At 43.8% G+C, this 23,278-nt stretch overlaps 1 protein-coding gene across 2 annotated transcripts in view; it reads right to left on the bottom strand.

Moving 5' to 3' along the window:
* Positions 1 to 184: 184 nt before the first annotated feature.
* LOC116334126 (junctophilin-1-like) overlaps positions 185 to 23,278 on the bottom strand; it is a 43,565-nt gene continuing 20,471 nt past the window's right edge. The window contains exons 6-7 of one of the 2 annotated variants that reach the window (XM_031757457.2): positions 4,569 to 4,665; positions 185 to 1,995 (exon numbers count right to left, since the gene is read on the bottom strand). In XM_031757457.2, the coding sequence (XP_031613317.1) occupies positions 4,585 to 4,665 (81 nt within the window). In that variant the 3' untranslated portion in view covers positions 185 to 1,995; positions 4,569 to 4,584. Of the gene's footprint in view, positions 1,996 to 3,781; positions 4,180 to 4,568; positions 4,666 to 23,278 lie in introns of those variants that run through there. The other variant, XM_039601753.1, reaches the window with a different exon arrangement.

Raw genomic sequence — 23,278 nt, 5'->3', positions numbered from 1 at the left:
GAATAAACCTATGAATCATGGACTTTAAAGTCTTATTCTGTCGCTCCACCAGCCAGTCCAGGATTCTGGAAAAAAAAAAAGTCCCCACTTTTCCCCCCCAGTGGCCCCAATCATCTTCCATAAAAGTGGATATTAGGGGGAGGAAACAAAGAAAACAAAGTAATTTTCTTAGTTATAATTCAGAGTATGATCTGGAAAATCCAGAATTTTAATAAGACTTTAAATTTTCCAAGGTGGTTATGTTTGTTTGTCATGTTTGCACGTGTACGTATGTGTGCTCTGTCTGAAAATACAATAGCTCAAAAAGTGTTGAGCACATTTTGTAGGGGGTAGAGTGGGGTCATGTTAACGTTTGGACTACATCCATCCAGGTCTTCAAGGTCAACTTAATGATTTATTGGTTGAAAATTGACAAAAAAACCCATCATAACTTAGAAACCACGTTGTGAAAGAGTGCATTGTCGAAAACTACCATATTTCAAATGTTATGTCATATTTGACCTGTGACCTCTCCTTCAAGGTCAACAGATTAGTAATAACCAACCAAGCATGGTTGGAACCAAGCATTTAAACTCATTATACAATAAAATGAATGGTGCATGTTTCGTATCCACATAAATACAAAATAATTATACTCAGTTCTGTCATTTATAGTAACATAGATTTTAACAAGGCAAACAAAAGCCTGCACTTTGCATTTCTTTTTACTGCACTATAGACTTTAAAAAGGTTTAAAAAGAACAAAGAAAACAAATGGATACAAACAAAATACAATAATATTCCTTTAAAAGGAAATATTGTCCAAAGAGTGAGCTGCTTCGGTGGAGGCTTGAGTGCATTCTCAGCCCACTGGAAGACGGACTCATTTGTCAACTAAAATATTAACATTCAACATACACAGACTGGTAATCAGCCATTATAATGATCAAAACTATAAGTGCAATAAACCAGTTTTAAATGAAATAATGTGGACAGTGAATGAAAATATTGTCTGTGGTTAAGTTTTAATAAAGTAAAAAAGCAGGAACTGAGACAGAATCAGATAAAAATGGATCAATAAACAGACCGATAGAAATAGAGCCGCTCTCCTAGGAGCTGGCACAGGGAAGCAGCTTGGTGCTTCACATTCCTGCCCAGCCCATTCTTACCCACTACCATGTCACTCTGTAAAACGGTAAGGCAGCTGTTGGCTTCCATCAACTCAAAGTGCATCTCTGAACTTATCCAGTCCAACACCTGCCCATCCTCTCACACTCTCATACACAAACTGCTGAAGCACACACATATGTGATGAAATCTGTGCACAAGCTAGATCACAACAGTCTGATGAGAACTTATATGTGAGAGAAAAGATGAGTTGTTCTTGCTGAACTGAAGTAAAACTAACTCCATGCGACACAGAGTGGGTATCAGTGCAAAGTCATCTTCTCATCAATGTATGCTTGGTGCAAAGTAAATGATGGCATGAAGAGCAACATAACGACTGAATGTCCGTGCTGTTGTTCACTGATCATCTACAAAACAAATTCTTTACATCTCAGCTGGACAAGGCACAAACTTTTTATTGCAGCATTTCAAACTGTGAAAATTTGCTCAGCAGTCGGACTGACTGATAAACAGGTACAAACTCCAGGTTTTTATGGGCAGTATAGATGCTAGGCCCGACACTCAAATCCACTCTGCTCCCATTGGCTCATCTCGCTGAGGGTGAAGGCCCGATTTCCAACTAGCTACTGCCAGCTTCAGCTTTCACTGCACACTGAAGTCACATGTCATCAACAGTCCAATCAGGCTAGACTTGGGCACCAAAGACTTTCACACAGTCCAGGGGTGGTGATGGTTTCAGCTTTCTCCCTTGCCACCCCCCTCATTCCTCCATGTGTTTTTATCCTCTCCTCCACCCGGCTATTTTCAGGCCTCCGTTTTGTCCGTGTCTGCTGTTCTGTCTGCTGTCATTTTTAAAAAAGGCCCCTCTGACTAGTCTGGATGGATCCACTGCAAGGTCACAAAAGTAGCTGTTAGAGTAAAGTCATTCAGGAGTCCGGTCACTACTGCAGAGAACAACTGATGAAGTTATCAAGTTTTATATGTTATGGATGTGAACAGATCAACAAACACACTCACTCTCCTAGGACCATAAAAAGTGTAAAGTCACTCCTTTTTTAAAATTACATTTACATTAAAAACATATATACATATACATACATACATATATACCAGGGGTGCAACAATACTCGTATCGATATTGAACCGTTCGATACAGCGCTTTCGGTTCGGTACACATATGTATCGAACAATACAAAGTTTTTAATTTATTTTATCAACTTTTCTTCTGACGATGCTGTCTGTGTTGAGCGCTCAGTGGATCTGCGTTCGACTACTCCGCCTAGGCTGCACTGTCGAGCGCATATCCACTGAGCGCAGCGCAAGCTAGCAAGACAGAAGCTAAGCTCGTTGCAACATCGCAATTATGACCCTGATGGTAAGCGCGTCATGGACAAAAGTAAAACAGTATGTCGGATGTGCCACGCAATGCTCAGTTACATTGGTGGGAACTAGTGCGTTAGCGCAGTTAGCTCGTTAATGTGCTGATGCCGTCCAGCCTCATGCACGGGGCGATCCGTGGTAACTCATTAACGGAGATTTGCCGCGTTATGGCGTTAGTGTCATTTTAACGAGATTAACACTGACAGCACTAGTGGGAACACAACGAATATGACTGCACATTTACGCCGACATCATCCTAGTGCAAAGACAAGTGGAAGCAGACAAAAACAACAAGCACGCATGCTACAAACTTCACCCGAGTCATTTAGACAGCCGTTAGCACATGATTCTCCTTATGGGGACCTGATATGTTTAATATGCTGCTGAGAATATACCCCAGAAGAAGGGTATAGTATAGCTTTTATTTTGGAAAGAGCCATTTCTCTGTAATAAACTCTCTTTTCCAAAGATGAGGGATTTCTCGATCAGATAGATTTATTTATTTTTATTATTTTGTTGTTTCAGCAACATTAAATTTAAAAACTACTTTTGAGTTAAAATATCTATTTATAATTTTAATTAATGACAAATTAAAAAGGCATGAACATTTTTTTGTATTGAAAAAATATCGAACCGTGACACCAAAGTATCGAACCGAACCAAACCGTGAATTTTGTGTATTGTTGCACCCCTACTGTTTATCATCCTTGTGTAGGACAATAGTAATAATTTAAAAAAAAAAAATGACCAGTGTCATCCTTTAAACAACCAACTAAGCTTCACTTTCGCTCAGTCTACTCAGTTCCAGTTATTCACTGGACAGCATCACAGTAACACTTGCTGTGCAATACACTGAAAACTGAAAAAATACAATGATTAGAAATAATTACTGAATTATTCATTTCTCTCTTCCTCGTAGTCCTTTCACCAGAGGAAGAGGCAAGGATGGAGTCTCCATGGATACTCCATCATGTCCTGTGCATCCATCAGTGTCAAACATATATTCAAACCAGGTCCAGGGGTCAGTTTTGTTAATTGGAGTACAAAAGTTCTAGGCTAACTAAAAACAGAAGAATTACCACAGCAGAACTGTAGAACCATTGTGAAGGTGCAATGCAAGGATAGAAAAAAAATGTGTTAATGATACAACAGTCATGTCAGTGGAGTGATCACAGTTTTGAATGTAATCAACAGCCATGTTTGACTTGGACTGACAACCCTTTAATCCAAAATTGTTGGGACTCTGTGTAAAATGGAATGTAATAATTTGCAAATATTATAAAGCCACATTTTATTCACAACAGAAAATATCATGTTTACACCAACAAATTAAAAACATGCAAGAACTTCAGACGTCATCTAGCTGGAACCACATATTAAACACTTTTAGCATTGATGGTGGTGTTGCCAATTCCATTAGCACTAATGCATTCCATAGCATCAGATATGCAGACTTTTGAACTGAGCACAGGTAACAAAGCAAGATGGTCCTTCTTTAGATCATTCGTGGAAAACATGTCTGGACTTTTATTCAGTACAGTCCATGTTCCAAAAACAAGGACCACAGTAACTCAAAGCACCCTCACCACACTTGGATCTAATTCTGGGAACAGTTTAAAGATGTGCACCTGATGACCTGAGAGGTCTGACACTGTAGTGGAGAGGGGACAAAGCAGGGAAAACCACTGGGACCTGTATAAAGTAATAGAAGGATTTTAAAGATAACTCCTTTTTGATTACTCGTAAAATGATAATAATTAGTATGTATCAGTAAAAATGTTCCTCTAGCGGTTTCTTTTTAGTACCACTTACAGTTTCCAGTCTTTTATTGCCACCGTCTTAACTTATTTATAAAGTAATATTTTTCTTAAAGTGGTACATTGTCTTATTGTAAACATTTGCTACTCTTTCTGTTTTCTGTTGTGAATAAATTATAGGTTTGCAGATCACTGCACTTCTGTTTTTACATACAGTTTACATTGAGGTTGTATTTTAAATGACCAATCTTTCCTGAGTGCACGATAAACACAACAGGAAACCAGTTTCAGTTCTGAAATACTCATACAGCTGCAAATTCTTACCCGAGTCCAGATGCGGTCAGGTGAGGAAATGGACAAAAATGATCGCTAGACCTACATTCAACAGCATCACAAGAACCACCAAGATGGAGTTAGGGCCCTGTGGAGACACACAAGAAAGCTCTTTAAGTTATTTCATTTATTTTGCAACATTATGATTACTGACGCTATCAAAATCAACAAGACAAGCAGTGGGCCCACTGACAGCATATAGTGTGTAGTGGAAATTAGTAAAGATATCCTCTTGAATTCAGTTCAGTGGAGATCAGAATACTTTATTAATCCTTAAGGACATTATGTGGGTTACAGTTGCTCCAAGACAGTAACAGTAACAGACTAAACTATTTAAATAATACATTATGTTACAGAGTTTACACATTTAAAAGGATAGCACAAATCGCTCAATTATAAATATGAAGAATATTACAGAGGTGAAATTTATATGATGGACATTTAACTCTAACCTGTGAACTTTGTCACTTGTTATTTTTTTTTAAATTTTTTAAATTTATTTATTTATTTATTTTTGGCCTGTCCCATTTGTGTTAGGATGCCTGGGTCGTTGACCCAGGGCTTTTGAGTTTATTATATTATTTATCATTTCTAGTCTTTGGGTTTCTTAGAGTTCTGTCTTATGGTTTATGTCTCTGTGTTCTACAGTTGCTCTCAATTTTCAATTTTATTTATATAGCGCCAAATCACAACAAAAGTCGCCTCAAGGCGCTTTATATTGTACAGTAGATAGCACAATAATAAATACAGAGAAAAACCCAACAATCATATGACCCCCTATGAGCAAGCACTTTGGCGACAGTGGGAAGGAAAAACTCCCTTTAACAGGAAGAAACCTCCGGCAGAACCAGGCTCAGGGAGGGGCGGCCATCTGCTGCGACCGGTTGGGGTGAAAGAAGGAAAACAGGATGAAAGACATGCTGTGGAAGAGAGACAGAGATTAATAACAGATATGATTCGATGCAGAGAGATGCTCTGTCTCCCCTGTCGGCTGTATCCCCTTGTTAAGTTTGCGTCTCTGTGTTATGTTTCCTGTTTTACTTTGAAAGTCCGTGTTTCATGTTAGTGTATCTGGTTTTGCTTTCCTTGTCTCGTTAGTCCTGATTTGCCCCAGCTGTGTTTCCCTCCTGTTGCCCATTCCCTGATTGCTCCCTCTATGTATTTAAGCCCTGTGTTTCAGTTTGTCATTGTCGTGATCTACTCTTATCTACCCTCACTCATGCTGTGTGTTTTGTTTTCCGGCCTGTGTTAATGTTTGTACTTTGGAAGTTTCGTTACCCCTTTTTTGAGTTCAGCATTAAAGCTGTTTAAGTTCACGTTTGTCTCCGGAGTCTGCACTTTGGGTCCTTTTCCTGCCTGCACACAGCCTACACCTAACAGAAGATCGCGACCAGAACATGGACCCAGCAGACTCTGTGTGGTATCGGAGACCTGCAGTTTCTGCCTTCCTCAAAGAGAGGGTGAGGCAGGAGGCTAAGCATGCCCGGGAGCTCGAGTCACCCTTCTATGGGTCACGTTTGGCTTGGGGAGGGCCCTGCAGCCTCCAAACTGCCATGACTACGGCTGAGCCGTTCATCGCTCCTACTCTCGTCTGGATTATTTTTTGGTCAGCAGCTCACTGCTGAGTGACATTTCAGACACTGCGATTCACCCTATAGCTGTCAGCGATCATGCTCCTGTATCTTTAACACTAATGCAGAAGAATAATACCACACTAAGTAAAAACTGGAGATTTAATACATCACTGCTTAAAGATGAAGACTTTATTAAATATTTTAAAAAAGAGTGGACTTCATATTTAGACTTTAATGACACTCCCGAAACATCAGCTTCTGTTTTATGGGAAGCAGGAAAGCTGTGATGAGAGGTAAAATAATTTCTTTCTCATCACATAAAAAGAAAAAGAAAACAAAAATATTCAGGAATTAGAAAAACCATCAAATCACTAGAAGAAGCCACGCGTCCCACCAAGATCAGGAAACATTGAACAAAATACATAAAAACAAAACTAGAATTAAATGAGATAATTGATAAAAAAAAAACAAATTCTTAGTACAAAGACTACGCTTACAAAATTATGAACATAGTAATAAATCCGGTCAATTTCTAGCAAACCAGCTAAAAAATAAAGAAAGAAAAAACAACTATATGTGCTGTTCAAGATTCATCTGGGAACACAGTATATGACCGAAACAAATAAACAACATCTTCAGGGATTTCTATAAATCGTTGTATTCACCACAAATAAACCCATCTAAAAGGAAATTGATCAGTTTTTAGACAACATAACTCTCCCAAAATTATCAGACTCTCAAGCAATTGCACTGGATTCGCCACTGACATCAGGTGAACTCCAGGAAGCCCTGATAAGTATGCCCAATAATAAGGCTCCAGGTCCAGACGGCTTTCCTGCAGAATTCTACAAAGAATTCTGGACGATTCTAACACCAGTTTTTACAGAACGTTGTTGGAAATCAAAGAAAAGGGCAGACTTCCATCAAATATGAATTCTGCAAACATTAATCTCCTGCTAAAACCAGGCAAAGACCCTGTATATCCCTCAAGCTATCGTCCAATATCCCTTATAAATGTAGACCTCAAAATTATCTGCAAAGCTCTCTCGAAGAGACTAGAGAAAATAACCCCCTCTTAATTCATCCTGACCAAACTGGTTTCATAAAGGTAGGCACTCATCAACAAATACACGTAGATTACTTAATTTGATAGACTACTCATACAGTAAAAACCTTGAAACTACAATATTATCTTTAGATGCAGAAAAAGCGTTTGACAGAGTTAACTGGAAATTTCTATTTACAACTTTAAACAAATTTGGTTTTGGATCTTCTTTCATCAGCTGGTTAAAAATATTATATAATTCCCCAACAGCTTGTGTCAGAACAAATGACCAGACATCCTCCAGCTTCTGTCTCCTGAGGGGCACCAGGCAGGGATGCCCACTCTCCCCTTCACTGTTTGCAATTTTTATCGAACCACTAGCAGCAGCAATTAGACAGAATTCAGTAATTAAGGGCATAAAATGCAAGAACATGGAACATAAAATCAGCCTTTATGCGGATGATGTGTTACTCTTTCTCCAAAATTCACAAACCAATATCTCTGGGGTGATTGAACTGATAAACTCTTTTGCAAGAATATCAGATTACTCAATTAACTGGTCAAAATCTACAGTCCTTCCAATTAATTGCTCCTTCCATAATTCCTCTTCTACTCCACTGCAATCGGAAATATAAAATATTTAGATATTAATGTTTCTCCCAAGCTTGCAGATCTAACTAAATTAAACCATATCCCACTTTTAAAGAAAGTAGAAGGTGATCTGGCTAGGTGGAAATGTCTACCCATATCACTCATGGGAAGGGTTGCCGCTATAAAAATGATGGTATTACCAAAAATAAATTATTTATTCTCAATGATCCCAACTAAACCGCCACAAGATTGGTTCAGATCTCTAGATTCATATATGTCCAAATTCCTTTGGAAAAATAAGCCCCCCCACGTATAAGCTTAAAACATTACAAAAGACCAAGGATAAAGGAGGATTAGAACTACCTAACTTTCAGCACTACTTCTTAGCCAACAGGCTTCAGTTTATCTCAGGATGGCAAAAACATACCCTCTTAGATGAACCTTGGCTAGATGTAGAACAAGCACTTTGCAATAATCTAGAGATTTCAAATCTACCATTTATTAGCTCAAACATCCAACGACATGAATGCTTCAAAAGCATCAACATCAGCTCTTCTCTGACAGCATGGTGGGAGTTTCTGAAGTTGACAGAGTCTTCATTAATCCCATGCAAACGTACACCTATCTGGAACAACCCTGACATATTACAAAACAATAATATGATAAACTTTTCAGATTGGAGTGGTAAAGGAATCAAATATTTAGAACATATACTAGAAGGAACAGAATTTATTTCATTTGACAGACTAGTTACACAATATGGGATCAGCAAGAAAAGATTTTTAGAATATCAGCAAATTAAATCCATAGTAAAAAAGAGATTTAAACCAGGTCAAGATGAACTACAAACACCACCAAGTGTGGTTCAATTTCTGACTCTTAAAACCCCCAAATTACTGTCCAAAATATACAGAATGCTTTCTAAAACAGATAAATCAATATCACTTCCTACTGCAAAATGGGAAGCGGATTTATCAGTTAACTTAGACCAAAACTTCTGGTCTCAGATTTGCTCAAAAACCTTTCATCTAATTAGAAATCCCAGTCTTCAATTAATTCAATACAAAACACTACATAGAGTGCACTATACAGGTCATCGGATGTTCAAGATCAGCTTTACATCTACCAACAACTGCTCACACTGCCAAACCAATTCACCGGACAATTATATCCACGCTCTTTGGTTCTGTCCACCAGTTCAGAAGTTTTGGCGCGAGATATGTGAAGACTTATCGAAGTGTCTGAAATGTAACATTCCAACTTCCCCTTTAGTATGTTTGTTGGGCAGCTTAGATAATGTCACTACGGAAAAGAATATAGCCCATATGGTTTTCACTGCACTATGCATAGCCAAGAAAACAGTCCTCATGAACTGGAAAAATAAAAATAATCTTAATTCTAACCAATATAGAAATTATCTATTAGATCACATTAGTCTTGATACAGCCTCTGCCACCACATCAGATCAATTGCTCTGGGCTCCTTTGATCAGCTCCATCACCTAGTGGGGTGGGGTCTTAGTTTGGTCCCACCTTCACTGTTGTGATAGGTGTGGGGGTAGGGACAGGCTTAGGGCATCGGGGGGTTCCCCAGGAGCATCTTCCTTGGGGGGCTCAACCCAGGGTAGCGGTCATGGCCAATTAAGGGCTCTGTTGGCTCTTGGGTGACGGTTTCCTCGTGGCTGCGTGCAGCAGGGCTAGGGGAGGTCTGTGCTGACGGACGTGGGTTACTGACCTGGTAGCCTGGCTGCCCCTGGGTGGGTCCGGGATGGGCGTGAGGTTCTGGGGCGTTCCGTCTCTGGGCTGGGGCCCTGGCCGGGCCTCAGGGCCTGGGTCCTGGTTGGTGTGTTGCCGGGGTTGTGGGCGGGTGGGTGTATGGGGCCCGGTCCTGGCGCAGGGTGCCGCCGGTGCATCGAGCCACCTGGGGGCTCTTCAACTGGTGGGGAGGTTGTCACATCTTGCAGGAGCTTTCCTCTCTTGGGAACTCTCTCTGGAGGGGGAGATACAGGAGAGGTGGAGGAAGATCTCAGCCTGGGCGTCTATTGTCTTGTGTAGTCTGGAAGATGAGTGGATGATGGGGTGGGTGTAGTTTTCTCTGTGGTGGGGTCGGGTGGACTGTCCCGGGCTATGTGGGGCTCGGCGGCGCTGCTGCACTGGGCCCCGGTCCGGATGGGCCTGGGCCCCCCTTTCCTGGCGGGTTGCAGAGTATGGGGGTGCCTACTGGGGTCAGCGGGGAGCTGGCCCCAGGGAGGGTCACTGCCCCTCCTTCCTTCCCTCCCATCTCCAGCTGCCTCCCTCTTCTCGCTCCACCACAGTCACCCACACATGCAGGGCCTTGGGGTAGGGGTGTGTCACCAGGGTGCAGGGAGACATCCCCCCTCTGTCCCCTTCTGGCTGCCTCTGCCTCAATTTTATCCCACAACTTAGACATTCACATTACTCACACTCTCATTACACATACATATAGGATCTTGGGGTGGGCACGCCACACAGAATCCAAATTACCATCAGGGTGTACACCTCACCCCTGGCGTCGTTGCCCACCTCTCAATTTTAAATACACGTAGACATTGAGGGCTAGCAGGAGGGGCTATGCGCTTACCTGCTGCTCTGGCAGGTAGCTCCATGCCCTCCTGGGTTTTAAATGCACCTTAGAACACACATACATCAACACTACATATGAGCGGGTGGAGGGAGGTTTGGAGTCTTCACACACCCCGTTCTCTGCGGCCTGCTGGGCGGGGGGCTAGGAGGAGGAGTTGGCCGTCTGACTGGGGTCTGGAATGTGGGGCCTCCCTGCTGCTGCGGAGTCGGGCGGTCTGCTTCTCCCCACCGCAGGGAAAAAGGGTAACACCACCTGGGTCTGGGTGCAGTTTCCCCTCCAGGGGCAAGGGTACCCAGACCCGGTTCTTAGAGTACGCTTGGGAGAGTGATTGTGTGTACAGCGTCTCTTTATGTCTGTCTCGCGTTGGTTGAGTGTGGAATAATTGCATATGAGAGCATGAGGGTGGGAATGGATGTTTGTATCTGTGTGTGCCTGTATGTCTGTGTCTATATGTCAGGTTGGGTATCAGACGCCACCTCTCTGGGGACATCTCAGGCCCTCCAAGGTTTGAGGCCTATCTCCCCACCACTTCCCCTGCCAGTGGCGGACGCCTCAGACATCGGTGCGTTGGTGGTTCTCTGTGTCCGGGGTGGGCGCCCAGGTACACACCGGCTTACTCCTTGGCGGCTGCTTGTCGGGGCCTGGAGCCTGGGGCTCGCTCGGGCCACCGGAGGCGGGTGCCCTCGGCCTCTCGCCCGGGCTCGGTCACTCAGGCACAGCTGGCTGCCGGCGGAGCTCACGGGCACGTCACTGCAACCCCCTGGCTTCTGCTCGCGGCTGCTGAGTGACCCCTCATCTGGGACTCTCCTCAGCTCTTTCTGGGATAGTGGTGGCTGCTGCCCTCTGTTGGTCTTCCTTGGTCTCTTGTGTTCTGGGGGCCTCTGGATGTCTAGAGTTTTGATCTCCTCCATACCTGCGTCATGCCCTGGAGGACGGGGCAGTGGCCCCCACACCCTCTAGCAGATCATTACATGAAGGAACCTTTTTAAAAACAAAGCGTTCATGCTCACAGGTGTACACACAGGTGATCACACACAAACTACACCCTTTTTGGCTCTTACCTCAAAGCACACTGTGTGCTGTCGATCTTACGTGCTGCACAATAATGTCTAACATTTAGTATTTACTGTCATATTCCATAGATCATTGTGATGTTGTTTATTACTCTCGTTTTCTTCTGCTTGCTTTCTCTTTCTTTCTCAACAGGTGATCCAGATGATCGATATATGTATTTTTTTGTCTGCTTATTCTGTTGGTTTTTGGTTTTTGCCCTTTTTCCCGTCCCTCTTCCCCGCTGTTTTTCTTTCCTCTTTCTTTCTCCCTTTCTTTCCCCAGTTAAGTCTGTCCCGTATTCAGCAAGTGAAAATAAAATAAACAATAAAGGTGAATCAAATGGACCATTACGGCAAGGCTGGGATGGTCAATTTGGTAAAGTAAATCCGTTGGGCATCTTTCTTCGCCTTTAGACAATAATTCTGATGGCAAAAGAACCAAACGGGACAGGTTAAAAAAAAAAAAAAAAAAAAAAAAAAAAAGTTTGCGTCTCTGTGTTATGTTTCCTGCTTTACTTTGAAAGTCCGTGTTTCATGTTAGTGTATCTGGTTTTGCTTTCCTTGTCTCGTTAGTCCTGATTTGCCCCAGCTGTGTTTCCCTCCTGTTGCCCATTCCCTGATTGCTCCCTCTATGTATTTAAGCCCTGTGTTTCAGTTTGTCATTGTCGCGATCTACTCTTATCTACCCTCACTCATGCTGTGTGTTTTGTTTTCCGGCCTGTGTTAATGTTTGTACTTTGGAAGTTTCGTTACCCTTTTTTGAGTTCAGCATTAAAGCTGTTTAAGTTCACGTTTGTCTCCGGAGTCTGCACTTTGGGTCCTTTTCCTGCCTGCACACAGCCTACACCTAACAGTTTGGTTCTTTTGCCATCAGAATTATTGTCTAAAGGCGAAGAAAGATGCCCACTTTACCAAATGGACCATCCCAGCCTTTGCCATAATGGTCTATTTGATTCACCTTTTATTGTTTATTTTATTTTATTTTCACTTGCTAAATACGGGACAGACTTGACTGGGGAAAAGAAAGGGGAGAAAGAAAGAGGGAAAGAAAAACAGTGGGGAAGAGGGACGGGGATAAAGGGCAAAAAACCCAAAAACCAACAAAACAAACAGAAAAAAGAAAAATACATATATCAATCACCTGGATCACCCGTTGAGAAAGAAAAAAGAGAAAACAAGCAGAAAGAAGAGAGCAATATAATAAACAACATCATTGCGATGATCTATGTGAATATAACGGTAAATACTAAATATCGAATATTATTGTGCAGCACGTAAGATCGACAGCGCATAGTGTTCTTTGAGGTAGGAGCCAAAAAGGGTGTAGTTTGTGTGTGTGAGCACCCGTGTGTACACCTGTGAGCATGAGCGCGCATGTATTTAAAAGGGTCCTTCATGTAATGATCTGCTAGAGGGTGTGGGGGGCCACTGCCCCGTCCTCCAGGGCATGAAGCAGGTATGGAGGAGATCAAGACTCCAGACATCCAGTGGCCCTTAGAACACAAGAGACCAAGGAAGACCAACAGAGGGGCAGCCGCGCCACTATCCCAGAAAGAGCTGAGGAGAGCCCCAGATGAGGGGTCACTCAGCAGCCGCGGAGCAGAAGCCAGGGGGGGTTGCAGTGACGTGCCCGTGAGCTCCGCCGGCAGCCAGCTGTGCCAGAGTGACCGAGTCCCAGGCCGAGGGCACCCTACCACCGAAGTGGCCCGAGCGAGCCCCAGGCTCCAGGCCCCGACAAGCAGCCACCAGGAGTGAGCCGGTGTGTACCTGGACAACCATCCCCGGACACAAAGAACCACCAACGCACCGATGTCTGAGGGCGTCCGCCACTGGCAGGGTGAGTGGTGGGGGGAGATAGGCCTCCATACCTTGGAGGGCCTGAGATGTCCCCATAGAGGTGGCATCTGATACCCAACCTGACATATAGACACAGACATACAGGCACACACAGATACAAACATCCATTCCCACCCTCATGCTCTCATATGCAATTACTCAACACTCACCCAACGTGGAGACAGACATAAAGAGACGCTGTACACACAATCACACTCCCCAAGCGTACTCTATACCCCAGGTCTAGGTACCCTTGCCCCTGGAGGGAGAAACTGCACCCAGACCCAGGTGGTGTTACCCTTTTCCCTGCGGTGGGGAGAAGCAGACCGCCCCGACTCCGCAGCAGCAGGGAGGCCCCACATTCCAGACCCCAGTCAGACGGCCAACTCCTCCTCCTAGCCCCCGCTCCAGCAGGCCGCAGAGAGCGGGGGGTGTGTGAAGACTCAAACCTCCCTCCACCCGCTCATATGTAGTGTTGATGTATGTGTGTTCTAAGGTGCATTTAAAACCCAGGAGGGCATGGAGCTACCTGCCAGAGCAGCAGGTAGCGCATAGCCCCTCCTGCTAGCCCTCAATGTCTACGTGTATTTAAAATTGAGAGGTGGGCAACGACGCCAGGGGTGAGGTGTACACCCTGATGGTAATTTGATTCTGTGTGGCGTGCCCACCCCAAGATCCTATATGTATGTGTAATGAGAGTGTGAGTAATGTGAATGTCTAAGTTGTGGGATAAAATTGAGGCAGAGGCAGCCAGAAGGGGACAGAGGGGGGGGATGTCTCCCCTGCACCCTGGTGACACACCCCTACCCCAAGGCCCTGCATGTGTGGGTGACTGTGGTGGAGCGAGAAGAGGGAGGCAGCTGGAGATGGGGAAGGAAGGAAGGGAGGGGCAAGTGACCCCTCCCTGGGGCCAGCTCCCCCGCTGACCCCAGTAGGCACCCCCATACTCTGCAACCCGCCAGGGAAAGGGGGGCCCAGGCCCATCCGGACCGGGGCCCAATTCAGCAGCACCGCCCGGCCCCACATAGCCCGGGACAGCCCACCCGACCCCACCACAGAGAAAACTGCACCCACCCCGTCATCCACTCATCTTCCAGACTACACAAGACGCCCAGGCTGAGATCTTCCTCCACCTCTCCTATATCTCCCCCTCCTGCAGAGTGAGTTCCTGAAGAGAGGAGACCTCCTGCAAGATGTAACAGCATCCCCCACCAGTTGAAGAGCCCCCCAGGTTGCTCGATGCACCGGCGGCACCCTGCGCCAGGGCTGGGCCCCCATACACCCACCCGCCCACAACCCCAGCGACAGACCAACCAGGACCCAAGCCCCCAAGGCCCAGCCAGGGCCCCAGCCCAGAGACGGAGCACCCCCAGAACCCCACGCCCGTCCCGGACCCACCCAGGGGCAGCCCGGCTACCAGGTCAGTAACCCACGTCGGTCAGCACAGACCCTCCCCTAGCCCCGCTGCACGCAGCCAGGAGGAAACCGTCACCTAAGAGCCAACAGAGTCCTTAATAGGCCGTAGCCGCAACCCAGGGTTGAGCCCTCCAAGGAAGACGCTCCTGGGGAATCCCCTGATGCCCCAAGCCTGTCCCTACCCCCACACCAATCACAACAGCGAAGGTGGGACCAAACTATGACCCCCCACCCCCACTAGGTGATGGAGCTGATCAAAGGAGCCCAGAGCAATTGATCTGATGTGGTGGCAGAGGCTGTATCAAGACTAATGTAATCTAATAGATAATTTCTATATTGGTTAGAATTAAGATTATTTTTATTTTTCCAGTTCATGAGGACTGTTTTCTTGGCTATGCATAGGGCAGTTAAAACCATATGGGCTATATTCTTTTCTGTAGTGACATTATCTAAGCTGCCCAACAAACACACTAAAGGGGAAGTTGGAATGTTACATTTCAGACACTTCGATAAGTCTTCGCATATCTCGCGCCAAAACTTCTGAACTGGTGGACAGAACCAAAGAGCGTGGATATAATTGTCCGGTGAATTGGTTTGGCAGTGTGAGCAGTTGTTGGTAGACGTAAAGCCCATCTTTAACATCCGATGACCTGTATAGTGCACTCTATGTAGTGTTTTGTATTGAATTAATTGAAGACTGGGATTTCTAATTAGATGAAAGGTTTTTAAGCAAATCTGAGACCAGAAGTTTTGGTCTAAGTTAACTGATAAATCTGCTTCCCATTTTGCAATATGAAGTCCAGATGAACAGATTCAACTTTTGGAGATTTACTTTCCTGGATGATTGAGAATGCATCAAGACGTTTTAACCCACTTTGGCAAGGACTGCCTAAAACTTGTACGTCAGTATGAGCAAACAGCACGTAAGATGGCGGACTACAGGAACCACCTTAGATTCAGCCTCAGATGCCGACAAAACAGGATTACTCCTAAAAGTCTGCAAATGAGCTCTTCAGTTAAAGGCTTCCGGGCAACAAAAATCCTCCAGAAGGCACAGCATCAGTTGCTTAATGAACGGGTGAGGCAGACAAATTTTACCATCGACATGCTAAAATCTCAAGAGGAGCGGACCCAACGGAGACTGACAATGCTTTTAGATGAGAATACTCTTAAAAAGGTGTTTGACTTCACTGAGAAGGCTCGTCTAGCACAGCAGAAGAAGTCTAAGACCAGGCAACAAAGGAAGTTTGACTTACTTGTTGTACGTGGAAACCACCGCAAAATACGGAGAGTGTCCTCAGTGGCCAGAAGAGACAAGGATGCGACATGGAGGATGTGGACAAGTGGGTGAAGAATTTGTCTGACAGACAGCTCACCCAAACAGTGAAAAACATCCTTGCTAAAGGGTTGAATTTTGCCGTCACACCGAGACAAATCCCGCTAGTGGAGCTGATCACAGCCACAGAAACAGCAATTCGTAACAACAATATTGCAGAAGTGGAAGCAGAGCAACTACGGACGAAAGTTTCAGCCTGTCTCAGCAATGCAAAGCCCCCAGCATCCAACATCACCATGGAGGAGAGGAAGGCACTCGCATCACTTAGTGATGACAACAACATTATCATCCTTCCGGCAGACAAGGGTAGGTACACAGTATTGCTTAACCAGAAAGTCTATCATGAGAAGATTTTGTCACTACTCAGTGATGAAAATACTTATGAGCCCCTGAAACGAGACCCAGGAAGTGGTTACAGGAAGAGGGTCATAGACTGTCTGAAGCAGTTGGAACAAGACAAGGCTATCGACCGGACCTCATACCACAGACTGTACCCAGGGGAGTCTACACCAAGTCTGTATGGTTTACTGAAAATACATAAGCAGGGTGCACCTTTAAGACCAATTGTCTGCATGATCAACTCGGTCACCTATAACATCTCCAAATTTCTGGCTTCGATCCTCAACCCGCTGGTGGGCAGCTCTGAACACCACATCCAGAACACCCTGGATTTTGTTGAGAAGGTGAGAGATGTCATTATGGAGGCAGATGAAACCATGGTCTCATACGACATTACATCTCTCTTCACTTGCATCCCAGTCACGGAAGCGTTGGAGGTAGTCCGTAAGAGATTACAGGATGACACCAACCTCAGCAACAGGACCACTCTCAGCATTGACCAAGTGTGTTTGCTTTTGGAACTGTGTCTTCATTCCACCTACTTCACATACAAGGGTCAGTTCTACAGGCAGAAACATGGGTGTGCCATGGGCTCCCCAGTTTCACCCATCGTGGCCAATTTGTACATGGAAGAAGTGGAAAAGAGGGCTTTGCTATCCTACCCTGGAACACCACCAAGCCATTGGTTCAGATATGTGGATGACACCTGGGTGAAACTCAAATCTCAGGACGTACTACATTTCACGGATCACATTAACTCGGTGGACCGACACATCAAATTCACCAGGGAGGATATGAAAAGTGGCAGGTTAGCCTTCTTAGACTGTGAGATTTCCATCAGTAATGGGGGACATCTAAAAGCTGATGTGTACCGTAAACCTACACATACGGATCAGTATCTAAGGTTTGACTCTCATCATCCACTGGAGCACAAACTGGGTGTCATCAGGACGCTACAACACAGAGCGAACACCATCCCCACTGACACAGCAGCCAGGGAGGCAGAAGAACAGCACATCAAGAAGGCCCTGAGTAAATGTGGTTATCCCAACTGGACTTTTGTCAACGCTGGGAAGGCACCTAAAGAAAGCTCCAGCCGATCCAGATAAGAACGACAACCGCTGCCTAAGCGAAAACCTGTAGTGATCCCATATGTGTCAGGAGTATCGGAACAGTTGAGACGCATTTTTTCTAAACACCGGGTCTCTGTGGCTTTTAAACCCCAAAATATGCTGCGCCAAAAATTGGTCCACCCCAAGGATCGGGGCCCCCGACACAAACAGAGTAACATAGTGTACGCTGTTAAGTGCCAGGAGGATTGCCAGGATTTATACATCGGGGAAACCAAACAACCTCTGGTGAAAAGGATGGCACAGCACAGAAGAGCGACCTCGTCAGGCCAGGACTCTGCAGTCTATTTACACCTACAGGCCAGTGGACACTCTTTCAATGATGAGGATGTACACATCCTGGACAGGGAAGAACGCTGGTTTGAGCGCGGAGTCAAGGAGGCCATTTACATGAAAAGGGAAAGACCATCTCTGAATCGAGGAGGGGGCCTAAGGGTACATCTGTCACCATCTTACAATGCTGTGATTGCAGCCATTCCCCAACTCTCTGTGAATGGGACTCATGGCCATTGATCAGTGTTCTTTGATCAGTGGGTTTTGGTCAGTGATTGTTGATCAATGGTCATGGGAATTTGCATAATTATGATTAAGGAACTGACCTCACAGCCCATTGTTCCTTCAGTGGGCTGGTTTTAGTCATTATGCAAATGTACTGTTTATAAGATTTGGGGAAACCTGCAGTCAGCTGAGACTGAAGAAGTCACTTGGATGAGTGACGAAACGTTTCTCCCACAAAACGCTACGTCCAGATGAACAGATTCAACTTTTGGAAATAGGAAGTGATATTGATTCATCTGTTTTAGAAAGCATTCTGTATATTTTGGATAGTAATTTGGGGGTTTTAAGAGTAAGAAATTGAACCACACTTGGTGGTGTTTGTAATTCAACTTGACCCGGTTTAAATTTCTTTTTTACTATGGATTTAATTTGTTGATATTCTAAAAATCTTTTCTTGTTGATCCCATATTGTGTAACTAGTCTGTCAAATGAAATAAATTCTGTTACTTCTAGTACATGTTCTAAATATTTGATTCCTTTACCACTCCAATCTGAAAAGTTTATCATATTATTGTTTTGTAATATGTCAGGGTTGTTCCAAATAGGTGTACGTTTGCATGGGATTAATGAAGACTCCGTCAATTTTAGAAACTCCCACCATGCTGTCAGAGAAGAGCTGATGCTGACGCTTTTGAAGCATTCTTGTCGTTGGATGTTTGAGCTGATAAATGGTAGGTCTGAAATCTCTAGATTATTGCAAAGTGCTTGTTCTACATCTAGCCAAGGTTCATCTAAGAGGGTATGTTTTTGCCATCCTGAGATAAACTGAAGCCTGTTGGCTAAGAAGTAGTGCTGAAAGTTAGGTAGTTCTAATCCTCCTTTATCCTTGGTCTTTTGTAGTGTTTTTAAGCTTATATGTGGGGGCTTATCTTTCCAAAGGAATTTGGACATATATGAATCTGAACCAATCTTGTGGCGGTTTAGTTGGGATCATTGAGAATAAATAATTTATTTTTGGTAAGACCATCATTTTTATAGCGGCAACCCTTCCCATGAGTGATATGGGTAGACATTTCCATCTAGCCAGATCGCCTTCTACTTTCTTTAAAAGTGGGATATGGTTTAATACAGTGCATTAGATGGAGGAGTTGTACAGGGAGGTGGCCACAGGCAGGAATGATTTCCTGTGTTGTTCAGTGGTGCATTGTGGGTAATCTCAGCCTCTCATTGAGCGTCCTCCTGTGGCTAGCCAGCACGTCATGGAGTGGGTGGGAGGTATTGTCCAACATTGTCTTTATCTTGGACAACATTTGCCTCTCAGACACCACCCTAACGGAGTCCAGCTCCATCCCCACAACATTACTGGCCTTGTAATCAGTTTATGGAGCCTGGTGGCATCTGTGACCCTCAACCTGCTGCCCCAGCATGCAACAGCATAGAGAATAGCACTGACCACAACAGACATGTAAAAAATCCTGAGTATTGTCCGACAGATGATGAAAGACCTCAGCCGCCTCAGAAAATAGAGAAAATAGAAAATAGTAGTTGTCCAGTTCACAGTTTCTACTTTTTTCTTCTGTAGGTCTTTGGTAACATTTGTTATCAATGTTCTTATAATCTTTTTGTTGCTTAGCATTTTGATACAGCCACACACTTTACAGTATCATCTATAAATGTAATTTCTTCATCACCTTTTGCTCTTGTAGAGCTTGTATACTTGTTTGCATACAACCTTTATTTTACCATTTATCATCTTTGTTAATAAATATGAACTGCAAATTTTTATTTAATTTTTGCAAGACAAATACTTGTCAAACAGGCCACCACCCACTGAAGCCAACAGAACCACATCATCTGCAAAAAGCAGAGGTGAGATTCTGAAGCCACCAAACTGGAAGCCTTCAGGCACGAAGGTATGCCTAAAATTTCTGTTCATAAAAATAATGAGCAGAATTGGTGACAAAGGGCAGTCCTGACTGAGTCCAACACCTACTGTGAATAAGTCCAACACTTTCTGCTGGCAGTGTACAACTGTAGCTCTTGCAACAGTCCTGAATCTGAGATTTGATTAACGGATAGTTTCCTTTCCAGTACCCTGGTACAGTCTATCTTCCCAGTGAAGCCGAGTAGTGTGATCCCTCTATAACTGGACCCAACCTTCCAGAAACTGTTCTTAAAGATGGGAACCACCACCCCAGTCTACCAATCCAGAAGCAACTTGTCAGATCTTCAAGACATACCTAGAACATCAACAGCCTTAAGGAAGTCAGAGCAACTCATCCACCCCAGAGGCGCTGCTGCTACCAAGTAGTACTTTGTTGACCTTGCCCCCGGAGACAGGCAGACCGTGCCCCTCATCCACACACTCTGCATCCTCTACAGAAGCAGGTGCTCACAGTATTCTTTCTGCTGTCTATATCCACAGTTGAAGTCAGCAGCAGCCCACCCCCACTAAACCCTGTGTGAGAGAGCACTGCTCCTAAACTGTCTAAAGGCCACATCCAGTCCGTGATATAATTTCATATGTCATTATTAATGGCCCGTCGGTATGTGGCAGCTGAATCTTCAACCCTGCTGAGAATCCATATAGGAAGGACTTTATTTTGATGGGCACACCATGCAGCCAATCACAAGACTGACTGTAATCATACTGTTATGTGAAAGAAGGGAGGGGGGCAGACGTTTTTAAGACAGCTAGTGTATTGATACAGGCTAGCTATAGAAAGAGATGGGGGAGCAGGAATTAAATGCAATTGCGTTGGGAAAAAGAGAAGAAACAAGCAGAAATGATATTATGATATAAAAATGATATTAGAGACTGCAAAGCTGAGTGCTGAATCTATAAAATTAGGAGCTGGCTAAAGTAATATCCATTGTTATTTGCAACCATTTTCCAGGTTTCAGAGTTGTCCAGGCCTTGAACCTCATGTGTGTTCTCCCCAGTAGGAGTAAATTCATTGGAAAAATAAGGCTTTTATGAAAACACTGAATAAAAAAAATTCTTCCTTGAAAAGTCTTAATTTACAGTTCATTATTGAATATTACATAAAATATACAAAGTGTATGCAGAAATGTCTGCATGTACCAGAGAACCACGGCTCAGTGTCTGAGTGTCTAAATGAGTCTCACAAGCCTGAATGTGTGTTTGAAACCATTTATAATTGTTAACTTGTTTGATCTGCTGCTCACCGCAAACAAGCACAAGCAGTGACTTTGGAGTTTTACAGCATTTCCTATGGATAAAAACCTGCCTTATAGCCGTTCATACTACTCAAAGTAATAAAGCAATAAACAATTAAATGACAGAAAATATGTTTTTCACTTTCTTCCATGGAAATAGACTTTTTTACAAATACAATTAAAAAACATCTTCATCATTAAACTTGCTTGCAACTTCATGCATGCCTTTCTCCTGTAAAAACATCTGAATTTCCTCTCTGAGACTCGTGTCGCTGTACTTGGGACCTACTTGCAAAACAGCACATCCTCACACAGAGACTCTGAAACGACAAAGCAATTAACAAACAGTCTTTACTGGCGTCTGTAGCCTCGTCCACTTGTAAGGCAAAAAGTTTGTCCTTCAGCACATCAATTAGTTGCTCTTCAATGTCACTTGAAATATCACATATGCACCTTGGAAATGATCTTCTTATGGCCTCTGACAGTGCACTTGTCTCTGTGCTTGTCCTGCTAGACCTCAGTGCAGCGTTCGATACTGTTGACCATAATATCCTATTAGAGCGATTAGAGCACACTGTAGGTATTACAGGTACTGTACTGCAGTGGTTTGGATCATATCTATCTAATAGACTCCAATTTGTGCATGTAAATGGAGAGTCCTCTTCACACACTGAGGTTAATTATGGTGTTCCACAGGGTTCAGTGCTAGGACCAATTCTGTTTACATTATACATGCTTCCCTTAGGCAGTATCATTAGAAGACATAGCATACATTTTCACTGCTATGCAGATGACACGCAGCTCTATCTGTCCATGAAGCCAGATAACACACACCAATTAGTTAAACTGCAGGAATGTCTTAAAGACATAAAGACCTGGATGGCCGCTAACTTTCTGCTTCTTAATTCAGATCAAACTGAGGTTATTGTACTCGGCCCTGAAAATCTTAGAAATATGGTATGGAAGCACTAGAAGTATGGTAGTGCTTCCGGTTGAATGAACGCTGGCGCGACTTGCTGCCGCTACTCACCGGTATCTTTTTATCTTTTTAGGTCTTATTTATATATTCTTTGATACATCTTTGATACATCTTAACAAATTTTAAACCTTGTCTTCTGCTGATACTACTGGCGATCCAGCGAATTTTGCAAGTGCCTGAGTTTTTTGGGTCTAGTTCATCTGCCTGTTTGTTTTGGCCGTTGTCTCCCTCGGATCCGTACACCTGACTGTTTGGCCTACCTGACTGTGCGTGATGTGGTCTGGCAGGTTCTGCGTTTTGCTCGTGTGGGTTATCCATAGTCATATGGATAACAGTGATCATCCTCTCACCAAAGACTTCTCATCCTGCCTCGATAGTTTTGGCTTTAAACAACACAAACTTTCCTACTCATACTAAGGGCTATACTTTGGACCTAGTTTGTTGCTCTGGACTTACTCCTTTTAACTGCAAAGCTGATGAACTACTAATTTCTGACCACTTGCTTCTTTCTTTCAATGTCAAAATGACCTTTTCTATAACCAAGAACCTTCGTACCATTTCTTTTCGGAATATTAAGAAAATCAATCCTGATACTCTTTCTTTTGCTTTCTCTAGTCATTTGCATTTTCATAACCTGCTCACCCAAGAGGACTTAGTTTCCTATTATAACTCTAGTCTCAGTAGTATTCTAAACTCTGTTGCCCCACTCAAAACCAAATCTGTATCATTCTCTCAGTCAGCACCCTGGTTCACAGCTGAACTCAGGCTCCTGAAAGCAAAAGGACGATGACTTGAACGCCTTTATAAGAAAACTGGTCTGAATATCCACAAGGAAATGTTTAATAATCATATTATGTATTATAAGGAGTGTATTAATCAAACAAAATCTGCTTACTACTCCACCATTATCTGTTCAAAAGATGACTCAACCAAGATATTGTTTTCACTGTTCAACTCTTCTTTCAGGTCACCAGATTTTTTACCTGCTCACCTTTACTCGTCTTCCTTCTGTGATTCTTTAATGTTATTTTTCATCGAGAAAATTCACAAAATACACCAAGACCTGGTTTCCGATGTTCCATTTAGCTCTTCCTGTGTAATTCCTCTCCCATCACACTGTT

Source organism: Oreochromis aureus, linkage group 18, assembly GCF_013358895.1.
Source record: "Oreochromis aureus strain Israel breed Guangdong linkage group 18, ZZ_aureus, whole genome shotgun sequence".
Lineage (NCBI taxonomy): Eukaryota > Metazoa > Chordata > Actinopteri > Cichliformes > Cichlidae > Oreochromis > Oreochromis aureus.
This window is presented reverse-complemented; position numbering and strand designations above follow the sequence as displayed.